Below are 12,120 nucleotides of genomic sequence, written 5' to 3'. Positions count from 1 at the left end.
TTGATGTAAGGCTGTATGATGTTTGGCCTCATGTTCATTAATACTGTCACAACTGTAATTTCATATTCAACAAGGATTCTCTATACACAGACTAAGTTCTTAAAGGTTCTTTATTACACAAAATTGACTAAGCCTGTTAGAATGTTGTTATCATCAAAAACATACCTGGAGTCGTGTTTTCTTTCATTTACACATGTTTGAGTAACACTGTCTACATTTCCTAAGCTCTAAATGCTCAGTTCCACAGTTACCTTTTATCCTTTAGTTCAGCAGAGATAGGTAGTTCCAGGGCTGAAATCATCCAAATGATTCTAGTGAAGGTGTAGGAGTTTAAAAACACAGTGGAGCACTTCCTGTATTACCACAAGACATCACAAGGTGTTTTCTGTTGGAGAGAAGAACTGAATATGCAGGGTTTGTGTGTTCAACATGCAAATGAAACAAAACAACACTGTCTGTTTATGGTGAGGACTGGACATTATAACAGATAAGAAAATAGAGCAATAAGGGCCATTTAAATCCATTTGCTCTACATTAAAATGTGTGTTATGTCTGAGAATTGGCAACTAAATCAGAGGCACGAGGCATCTAAAAAGACACTCATCTACTTAAATACTTTAATAATACTTTCTGTTTGGACACTCAGACACAATGCGTCATTCATTCCTCACTTCGTGATGAGAAACTGTTACACTGGCGTACACAGAAGAGAGGCTGCCAATCTGAAGTGACCAGCACTCACACGCCACATATTAGGAGGAGGATACTTGCTCCGGGACAGGCTGGTGTTGTGGGGCAGGTCTTCTCCTATCGTTTGAGGTTGCCATGGAGACGGCTCGCTCTGTTCCGTTACTATGGTGACGGCCAACAAACATAGGAACAGGCATAGGACAACGAAAAGTAACGGAAAAGAAAAGGAAGGTCTAAAGAAAAGTTGGTTTTGTTTAGCCCTGCCGTTCACGTACAGAGAAGCGGCCATGACCGCGTACGAGGACCTCCGCGTGGAGTGGATCCGCCGGTGCGTGTGCAGTGGCTTCCACCTGCCCGGGAGACCCAACAGCTTCGACCGGCTCATGCAGCGGGACCAGGAGGAGCCGCTGCGCACCGTCAGCACTTTCCTCAACCGAGTGACCGACGAGCCCACGGCCTCATGTCTGCTGTTCTTCAAGAGTGTTCGGGAAGAGGAGGTGGAGGTCCGGATTCCCATCGGTATGTAACCGGGGACCGACCGCGGGAGCAGCGACACACGGGGCTTTGGACACTTCCACACTATTCAACTGTTAATCAGCTAAAATAAACGTTAATCAGCTAAAGTAAAGCAAACTGGCAAACTGGCAAAGTGGCCAGCCAGAGGCACACTACTAGTAGCAACTACTAAACTTATAGAAGCACACCACAAACACTCAAATAGACAAGTGGGATAAAGGATTAATTCATGAATCACTTTTTAATTAATTAATCATTGCATTTATATAGCACCTTTCAAGACCCCCAAAGCACTTTACAGTTCAGTATTCATTCACTCAACACTCAGTGGTAAGCTACTATTGAAGCCACAGCTGCCCTGAGGCAGACTGACAGATGTGAGGCTGCCAATCTGCACCATCAGCCCCTCCAACCACCACCAACACTCACACCACTTTCTTATTAGGCAATGAGGGTGAAGTGTCTTGCCTAAGGACACAACAGTTTTTGCAACTGGTGCCCCCTGTGGCACCTGATTTTCCCAGTGGTCTCCCATCCAAGTATTAACCAGGCCAGGCCCTGCTGATCTTCTGAGATCTCTCGGGATCAGGCTTTGACAAGCCGGTACAGCCACAGGATGGAAGTGCATCTGATCTGGCAGGGCATCTGTGGATTAGATTCCATCTTTTATGCCTTCCATCCTTTAGATCATTGTTTCCTGAAGACTGGGTCGCGACTCTCAGCTGGGTTGCAAGAGACTTTTTTTTGGGTCGCCTTGTCACGATCTGCAGGTAGGTCTGCCTTATGCAGTTGTGACACATGTGAGAGCGAGTGACTATTTTGTTCCAATATTGCAGGTTCAGTTGAATGTTGAAAAGAATGGATGGATCCTTTTATTACTGTGTCAATGAAAGATTTTCAATGTTTAAAACTTGAGTATTATTCATAGTTCAGAAACACGATCACTCAGTCAACAATAAAATATCCTCATTAATGTTCAATAATGCTCAAATCCATCTTTAATTTGTGATTTACGAATAATGTCTATTGACTTGGGTCATGAAGGTTTGTGACTTTTAAAATATGGGTCTCCAGAAAAACAGTTTGGGAAACACTTCATCCACAGGGATACTGGAGGATGGAAGGGCATCTGACACAGTGATAAGGAGATATAAGTGAATGCACTGCAGATTTCTGTGATCTGGCCAAGATTTTAAAACTTATATCAGGTTATTCTAGTGCAGCATATTAGTAAAAAACACAAATACTCTCTAAGGGCCAGTATTTTGGAAAAAGGCGTTGGCCACTCAAAAATTCTATATGGCAGACATTTTTCAAGATGTAACAGGTGGAAAGTTAGTGGGTTGATATAATCACGGGTTAACGGGCGGGGGTGGTGTTGTACTGCGCGGGGGCGGGTCTTCAAAAATGGACCCGTGCAGGACTCTGATCTAACTACATACATTACTCACTAATAGATGAGGGGCTGTTAGATGCATTTGGGACACTATACTTACCTAAACTATTACTACGAGTCAAGAACTACACTGTAAGTTAAACTAGATGAGTGACACTGAAGCCCAGACTGAGTTCCACAGCAGTGAAATAACCAGTGCCCTGGTGATGTCATCATGTTCACTCTATTAAACTAAACCTTCCTCAGCACATTCAACTGAGCTCTGACAGAAATGGTGGCTTCTTGAAAATGGTGGCATCTTGAATTTTTGGGTAGCACACACCTTTTTCCATGGGAATGGAATGAATTGAAGAATGTTTGTACCAGTCTTGATGACAGCATCACCATTTGATCAACTGATGTAAGGATTTTTGAAAAATGGTTGTCATCATGATGTTTTTGAGGGACAAGCGCCATTCTCCAAAAGTATTAAAGTAAAATAGTACTAATTAATTAATTAAGTAAGTAAAAGAGTATTTTCACAAAATGTTATGCCTACATCACAGTTTGAACGATCGACATAATGAGCATTTGACAGAAATAGAAAATGAATGATTCTCCTGAAATATGCTATTAATCTGCTGAACTATTCATCTTGTTTTCAGATTTATTATCTACTCCCTAGTTCTGAGACTGCTTAATTCTCGTCTAGAGGTATTTATTTTAAGAGAACTTGTTAAGTAAAAGGATTTTGCAGCATGGACAAATCATTTCACTGCTTTTAAGTCATTTTCTGATAGATTTAAATGTTTATATTAAATTTTGGCTAAGGTTTTTTGCAGTGTTCATACAAGGACGAGGTTAGATTAGACTTTTTATTGTTTATATGTCTTGTGTGCTCTGACAAAGTGTGTGTGCATGTGTGTGTGTGTGCGCGTAATTGTCTGTGTGTGTGTGCATAATTGCGTGTGCGTGCATGTGTGCGTGTGTGGTTGTGTAGTTTCAGAGGAGGCTGAGCAGACGGATCAGGAGGACACTGATGGTTCGGAGAGCATGGAGCGCGAGGAGAGTAAGGGTGACCCTGTCCTCAGCTATGTAAGAGAGCCACAGCACCATCACACACAGCACCAACACACACAGCACCATTACATTGACCTCAATAAGGGACTGACTTAGGTTTTTCATGTAGTCACACTCAACTTTTGTGTTTCAAAACAGCAAAACAGGACAACAAGTGCTCATATGGATCCCAGGTTCCATAAAATGTGTAGTTCATTACTAGGACCAAATGTAACTCTACCCCCCACACTCCAGTGCTGTGACCCAGAATCAGCTCATGTTGTTTGTCTCCGGTGTGTTTCAGAGGACGGAGCTCCAGGTGGTCTACCACCCAGAGTTGCAGCTGGAGCTAGACCACTTCCCCCCAAACTACACTCAGCTTCGAACCTTCTACTTTCTACGCACTACAAATGGTGACATGTGTTCAACATTTGGACACACTTTATCATTTATGTTTCCCCTTTATTTATACTGTAGGGTCTCTCTGAAGAATCAAAACTATGATCGACACATGATAAACTCAAAATAACTTGTTTTATACATGTACGGGAGGAGGCGCACCTGTTGCCACTTTCCTGTTGAAATGAGCTCCCAGCAGCCTGAATCAACTGTGACGTCTATCGAGTCACACTCCCCCGTCAAAATAAGTGACCTTATGTTTTTTCCGTGTACAGTTTAGATCCAATAAACCCCTGACCCTGACTTCCCCAGTTTGACAACATATTTCTTTGGATTAGAGACAGTGGGTTTGATGCTGTTTGCACACAGTGATCAGACTTTACAGACTTTATACCTTAGTTATATCAGATTTCATCATCATTTCATCATTTATATGAATCTGTGTAGTTCATTTGGACAGTCGTATGCTCTACACACTGAAATCTTTATATTAAATACAGTTAAATATATAATATTTAACGCTAATATCACAGGCTTCAGTGTGATTTTCCTATTATAATATACTATAGTGATATTTTATTTATACAGCACTTTTCTAAACAAAGTTACAATGTTTTTTACGTTTCTGAAAATTATAGTGATAAAATCGAATATTAAATCCAAGTCATCTAACATAGGTATACTGCCGGAAATCTAACACGCACATGTCGATGTGTACGTTCTTAACTGGTCCAAACATACAATAAAACCAATGCTCTTTTAAAATGTGACTTGTTACTCCACTTCTGCGCTCAAATCGACGCATTTAAACTGGAACAGAGCTTGTAGTGGAGCTGTTAAGGACCAAAATAGTGCCCATTTGTTCACTTTTATGATATAAGCATGAAACTTTGTCAGATTATTAACATCCCTAGGACCGAAATTTCTGGATATAGAACCAAGCCCAGGTTGACCCTGGAGCCGAGTACTGCACATGTCACAAAATGACTGACATGGAAATGAGGTTGGGAACTAAGTTACTTCTTTAACCGGCTTTTTTGTAAAATAATGTTAAATTATTACACATTATCACTAATACTTCCAACTATGCAGATATAAGTAACCCAAGCCTCTTACAGTCATATGTGTGGTACTGGGAAATAAGCAGGAATCTTCTATTGGTTATTTATAGTACAGTTAGAAGGCTACAGCCTATGTGGTGAACAATGGAACGATGTTGTGAATAGGTAAAAATAGAGAGAAATTAAAAGAAAGCATTTAAGATTGTACAACAACTGGACAATGCAACATAAAGCATAAAGGTGAACTGTGTAACTTTTTGATCAAGGGTCAGTCACCTGCTTGTATCTATGGATATGTCATTGCTCTGCCTGGATTGTTCCATAGTATGATATTAAACATCTCTACCTCACATGTATTCTATTACAGATGGATTTTATAGCTCAAAATACTTCAAAAAACAGACAATCTGAATTTGAGCGGGGTCGCCTCTCCACAGATTTGACCTGTAACTTGGTCTGGTTTGGTCTCCATGATGGCAGAAAGGTTTAATACTATATTGTGAAACATTCCAGAGTAACGACTTCTGCATGGAAACAAGCATTTGATGGACCCTCCCCCAGGAAAGTTACACAATGCACAGACTATGAGAGAAAGCCAACATTAGGTACAATGTAAAACTGTCCTATCTTATGTCTAATTTAGAATCATATTTGTGGTACTGGGAAATAAGTATTATACTCCTATTTGTTTTTCCATAGCACAGTCAGAAAGATATAGACAGATTTAAAAGAAGGCATTTAAGATTATACTTTATCTGGACGATGCAGACAATGAAATTCAGTGTCTGGAAAATAAACCCTAATGTAAGTATATTCTAAAGCAAAAAACATGTATAAAAAACTATTTCTGTACTCATAGTGCACAATTGGGTACAGTGTAAAACTACCCTAGCTTATGTCTAATTTAGAATCATATGCATGGTATTATAAGGAAAGAAATAGTAGTTCATAGCATAGTTAGAAGGCTACGAGCAATATGGTCAACAAAGCATACATAAATAGAGAGATTTTAAAAAGGCATTTAAGATTATAACAAATACATCTGGACAAAGTATATGAGTTAAATTGAATCTTATAAAGACATACAGTAATACATAATACCCCCCATGGAGAAAAGCATTTGAGGGACCCTCCATCTGAAAAGTTACACAATGCACCTTTAAGGTTTCTTTTTTTTTCAAACTTGGTATTTTTATTAGCAAGCATCTTTGGTATATTGTGTGTATATTAAATATACCACACAGAGACTGAGATGTCTGTTGTTTTTCCCGGTATCTGCTGTAGCCTCTCTTCCAGTTTGGGGGTTACAGCCCCGAGTGCTCCGATCACCACAGGCACCACTAATGCCTTCACTTTCCAGGCTTTCTCCAGCTCCTCCTTGAGCCCCTGGTATTTCTCTAGTTTTTTGTTTTCTTTTTTCCTGATATTACCACGGCTCTGCTCTGTTTCTTATCCACCACCACTATGTCTGGTTGGTTCGCCATCACCATCCTGTCAATCTGTATCTGGAAGTCCCACAGGATCTTGGCTCGGTCGTTCTCCACAACCTTTGGAGGTGTTTCCCATTTTGATCCTGGGGTCTCCAGCCTGTACTCTGCACAGATGTTTCTGTACACTCTGCCCGCCGCTTGGTTATGTCGCTCCATGTTTGTTTCCCTGCAGCATCTTACACCTGCAGTTCTGTGCTGGACTGTCTCAGGAGCCTCTTTGCACAGTCTACACCGTGGGTCTTGTCTGGTGTGGTAGATCTGGACCTCTATTGCTCGAGTGCCCAGGGCCTGCTCCTGAGCTCCAGGATCAGTGCCTCTTTGCTGTCCTTCAGACCAGCCCTCTCAAACTGTTGGTAGGATTTCTTGATATCAGCCACTTAAAGGTTGTTTAGAGGATTTTCCAAGGAACGAGAAATCCAGCGACTTTGTCCTTTTTCAAATGTTGCGCATGCGTGAAACCCTCCAGGGGGAGCGGGGGGAGGGGGTGCGCGGAGATTTCGTGCACGGAGAAGAAGTGAGGAGCAGGGAGAAGAGCGGAACGGGGAGCGAGGAGAGGAGAGAGGAGAGGGGAGCGGTGCGTGGAGATTCCGTGCGCAGAGAAGAAGTGAGGAGCAGGGGGAAGAGGGGAACAGGCAGCGAGGAGAGGAGCAGGAAAGGGTGCAGAGAAGGCTGCGTGGAGATTCCGTGCGAATGAACTAGCTACTACTACAACACGCAGCAGCAAGCGGACTCTTTCTTTGCCTTGAAAATTACGTTTTCAGACATAGGATATTGCATTCGTGTCCTGAAAAACGTTTGTCTCGCTCTTGGAAATAAAGTACGTTTTCATAATAAGCAGAAGATACCTGTCCAGGAGTAATTTGCGGCTAACTGCTCCTGGATTCTTGTCGCCATTGCAACAAACTTTTTGCTAACTGCGAGGAAGATATAGGTCAAAAAAGCCGCTAAGAACCGTTGCGTTGGTGGAGTAAACAGCGTCTGTGCGTCTTGCGTCTGTGGACTGCGTGACAGACGTGCGTAAACCACGTAATGGCAGCACGCAGGCAAGTCAGTTACGCTAGAAACGTAGGGAGTTTGATTGACAGCCTGTCAGCTAACAGATAACGAGGCAGTGTCGTTATCTATTGGCAAATGTTTAGCCCCACCATGTCCAGAGTTGATGAATTTTTAATCTCTTTTTTTTGGTCATCATAATTACAAGGCTACTGCATCTCTATAATGCTATCATTGAGAATTTGAAACAAAAAAAATCCTCCATACAACCTTTAAGTTATGTTCCGGTGGTACGCCCCATGTAGGTTCTTGATGGTCCCTCCAGCACCTCTTCCTCTGGACCCCACTGTCTGAGACATTCTCTGAGAACCTCATCTGTCGGGGCCTTGTCCTTGATGTACTTATGGATCTCGGATGTTTCATCCTGGACAGTGGTTCCCACACTCACTAGTCCTCGGTCTCCTTCCTTCCGGCTTGCATACAGTCTCAGGGTGCTGGATTTGGGATGGAACCCTGTGGTCTGTAGCTCCTCCTTTGGACAGCTTATGATTCCTGCTGGGTATCTGTTTAATTATTATTATGAAATATGATATGGCACTTACAGATCTTTAGAGATGGTTAAATGAGAGATGGTTAAATGTTTTTTGTTATCAAAAACCCAATAAATATGGATTTGAAAGTTAAAATATTTGATTAACTTAGATTTTAACCACAGAGAACCCACACAACTCTTAAATTCTCAAGTAAAACAGTCACGTGATGCTTTGGAGTTTAGGAAAAATAGTAGTTCAACTTTACAAAATTGATAATTAAGCAAATTAGAAGATTAAAAAAGGGACTATGCAAGTTTTTTTTATGCCGGCCTTGTTTTCATATCGTGCATTTTGTGACAGGTGCAGTTCTCAGCTCTAATGTTAAATTAGACTTGGTTCCATATTCAGAAATATTAGTCTTGGGGGTGTAAGTAATCTGGCAAAGTTTCATGCTTGTATCATAAAAGCAAACTATTTTGGTCCTTAACAGCTCCACTATCGGGGGTCGTGCGCATGTGCAGTAGCGCTAGGGAGCTCAAATCGACAGCGGAGCTGAAACAAGCGCAGTCCTTTTGCTCAGACGCTAAATTCTCATTTACATATTAGAATTGCGAGAAGAAATAGGGGTGCAGTTTCTAATGGAAAATTAGACGCAACACGCCCACAAATAGCACAGTTTGCTCTCGTAATTTAGTACATGCTTAGTAAATATACCCCTTTGTGTATTGTGTTCAGAAATGGTGGTGGAGCCTCAGGATATGGAGGAGGCCTTCACAGTGCTGCCCACACTCTTGGACATGGGCTTGGTGACTGGACCTCCTTTGGTCATGTTGAGGAACAAGCTCTCACATGTATGTAGTTTTGAGGACTGCTCTGGCACAGTCTGTGATGGTGTCTAAGCATGGATGTGTCCCCAGGTATACCTACCATCTCTGGCCTGGGAGCAGAGAAGAGGTGCTGGGGAGGAGCTGAGCTCAGAGGCCCTGGATATGGAGGGCGAGGCAGAGGAGACAGAGGAGTCAGAGCTGAAGACTTCTCTGAGGACACATGAACATCTTATGGAGTGTGATGAGCTGCTCCACCGCCTCCACAAGCTCTCAGGACTGATCAACACCAACCTCCATCAAATGCAGATTCAAGGTTTGTCTTTGGGATGCTACCTAGTTTGTGTGTATGTATATATATATATATATATATATATATATATATATATATATATATATATATATATATAGATAGATAGATAGATAGATAGATAGATATATAGATATATAGATATCTGCGGGGCAGAGATGACTGGGTTAAGACTATGGGTGGGGGCTCCGTCTCAATCTTCAATTGGCCCAGCCAGAACAGGACCCACAAAAGGTTAAAAGAAGGCAAGATAGGATGGGCTGGACAGAGATCGTTGAGGTCATAACGAACGTAGGTGAGAACGTAGGGCGCTGGAGGCCTGGTAACCAATGATCTGAGTTTTCGGTCAAATGTGCCCACGCCGATGCGGAAGAGTGAATGGAAAATGAATGGGAAGATATGCCGGAGAGCATAGAACTTATCGGAAATGTTACTGAACCAGAACCTGGAAGCCAGAATCGGAGGCGTGACGGAAAGCGAGATATTTTACGAAAGGATCGCAAGGACTTATCGTTGAGTTAGGGCGAAGAGATGGTCTGTTATCCTCCTGCGGAGAGTGAAGATGAGCGAAGACCATAGAATGTAAGGCGAGATCAGAAGCCTGGGGTGGACAAACTAGTCAAAAACGATTGGCGATAAGAGTGAAATCGGAACAAGAATCAGAAGTCCCAAGAAGGCTGTGAGGAACATGCATTCAAGGGTCATGACCTCAGACGGTGAATAGTATCTGGAACGAAGAGTGAGGATACGAGGTAGAGGATATCTGAAGTAATTGGTAAGCATTTAGGAGGGAGAAAGGTTCAGACTTAAGTAGCCCTTAATCAGTGTGGAAACGTGGCAGTGAGACAGTGAGAGAGATGGGCAGTCCTTGCTTGAGATCATCTTGTAATGAAATTAACTGCTGAGAGATGTGCCTGGATGGTGGAGACGCAGATGTTCCTGGAGTGATGTAAGAAGGCGACAAAACTGCAGATGGTGCCGACGTCGAAGAACTGAGGGGAAGCTGATGGAGACTGAAAAGAGCTGGAAGCTATTCCACTCGGTCGGGTAAATAGAAAGGGAGCTCAGGGCAAGGCTGTCGAGGATAGCAAGTTGTGAGATTGAGATGAGAGGGGCGAGAGCGGGGTAGCTTAATTGAAGATTGTGGCCCGAAAATGGGGAACTGGAATAAGCTAGACGTCCAAGTACGGAGCCACGATTCTGTAAAATTGAAGAGAGAGAATCCGCAATGGAGTTTAAGTAACCTGGAATATGAGTGGCGCGAATGACAAACTGATTCTGAGCAGATACTAGGTGAGCTTTTGAAGGAACTGAGAGATTGTGGAGGAGTGAAACCTTCCCTGTTGATGATGTGGACTGCGGTGTCGCTGTCGGAATGGATAAGAATGCACCTACTAGACCACTCGTGCCCCCAAAGAATGACTGCGATAACAATGGGGTATAGTTCGAACGAGGCCGAAGAGCTGTCGGCTGGTCTGAGATAGAGGAGCTTGGAGGGCACGTGGAAGCGAACCGCTTTCCTGATAAAACCCTCAGAAACCGACTGAAGGAGCTGAGACAGTGAAAAGCTGGATATCGTCGGGAAAGACGCGACATCGAGATTCCATTCCAGGAGTCTAGGCAGTGCTTCCATAGGCGCATGTCGGACGTACACACTTCGATCGGTGGTATAATACTGTGAAGGGATTCGACTGATGCGGCTTGCGTGAGGAGATGTAAAAGAAAAGGCTTGCCCAGAGGAATGGTGCGGATAGCATAGTTAAGGTGACTGAGAAACGCAACAAGCTGTCTCTTGTTGCATGAGGTTGCGAGAATGAATTGGACAGGAGCAGGGAGATTCTCTGGACCTTGTTGGGAGGGGTACACTTGAAATGAGATCGAATCGAGTGTGATGCCGAGAAACTCGATAGTAGTGCAATGGCCGAGGGTCTTTCCTCGGACTAGGGAACTCCAAGATTGGAAAAGGCTTTGATGAGTGACAGGAGGCTGGAACGAGAGGAGAAAGACGCAGGAGTCATGACCAGGATGTCGTCTAGGAGGTGTAGTTGCTGATGAGAGTCTGACACAAGGTTTCGAACAAGGAGTCAAAATTCTAGGGCTGCTATGGCAGCCAAACTTCGGGTGTACAGCGACGTATTAAAACCCTACCCAGAAGACTCAGAAGTAATGCCAGGAATCTGGGTGGATAGGCAGGCCTTGAAGGCGCTGGTGATGTCCAATTCAGAGGGCCACTCTCCACGGCCTGCGAGACGAGTGAGAGATGACGTGGTTGCTGGTGGCATATTGCACGGAAAAAACTGAGGTGGGAATGAAACTGTTGATGCTGGGAACGGCTGCGCTGTGAGGGGAGGATAGGTCGACGGTGAGACATTTCTTCCCGGTGTACTTGTGTGTGGCGATGCTGATGGGGTTGATGCGGAAGTCTCGAGAGGAGGACATCTGAATTGGCCAATCATGAACCCTTCGGCGACATCCTTCGCCGGAAGGACCGAGAGGACCCACCTTGGGTCCTCTACCAGAGGCCTGGGAGCCTGACAGTTCTGCACAGTATCTTTGCTGTTCCCAGTACTGCACTTTTCTGGACTGAGATATCTGTTGTTTTTCCCGGTATCTGCTGTAGCCACTTTTCCAGTTTGGGGATTATGGCCTCTAGTGCTCCAATCACCACAGGCACCACTGATGCCTTCACTTTCCAGACCTTCTCCAGCTCCTCCTTGAGCCCCTGGTATTTCTCTAGTTTCTCATGTTCCTTTTTCCTGATATTACATCTCTTGGTATTGTGATGTCCACCACCACGGCTCTGCTCTGTTTCTTATCCACCACCACTATGTCTGGTTGGTCCATCACCATCTTGTCAGTCTGTATCTGAA

The 12,120-nt window shown here is 43.5% G+C and overlaps 1 protein-coding gene across 1 annotated transcript in view; it reads left to right on the top strand.

Moving 5' to 3' along the window:
• Positions 1-977: 977 nt before the first annotated feature.
• The window catches only part of dnah10 (dynein axonemal heavy chain 10), a 116,446-nt gene continuing 105,303 nt past the window's right edge, over positions 978-12,120 (top strand). Inside the window, exons 1-5 of the mRNA XM_055164728.1 lie at positions 978-1,209; positions 3,582-3,676; positions 3,945-4,053; positions 8,852-8,967; positions 9,034-9,256. Coding sequence (XP_055020703.1) covers positions 978-1,209; positions 3,582-3,676; positions 3,945-4,053; positions 8,852-8,967; positions 9,034-9,256 — 775 coding nt within the window. The remainder of the gene's footprint in view (positions 1,210-3,581; positions 3,677-3,944; positions 4,054-8,851; positions 8,968-9,033; positions 9,257-12,120) is intronic.

This window comes from Boleophthalmus pectinirostris, unplaced genomic scaffold (assembly GCF_026225935.1).
Source record: "Boleophthalmus pectinirostris isolate CB_2022bp ecotype Guang Dong unplaced genomic scaffold, ASM2622593v1 HiC_scaffold_7, whole genome shotgun sequence".
Classification (NCBI taxonomy): Eukaryota; Metazoa; Chordata; class Actinopteri; order Gobiiformes; family Gobiidae; genus Boleophthalmus; species Boleophthalmus pectinirostris.
Note: the sequence above shows the minus strand (reverse complement) of the source record. Positions and strands in the feature narration are given on the sequence as shown.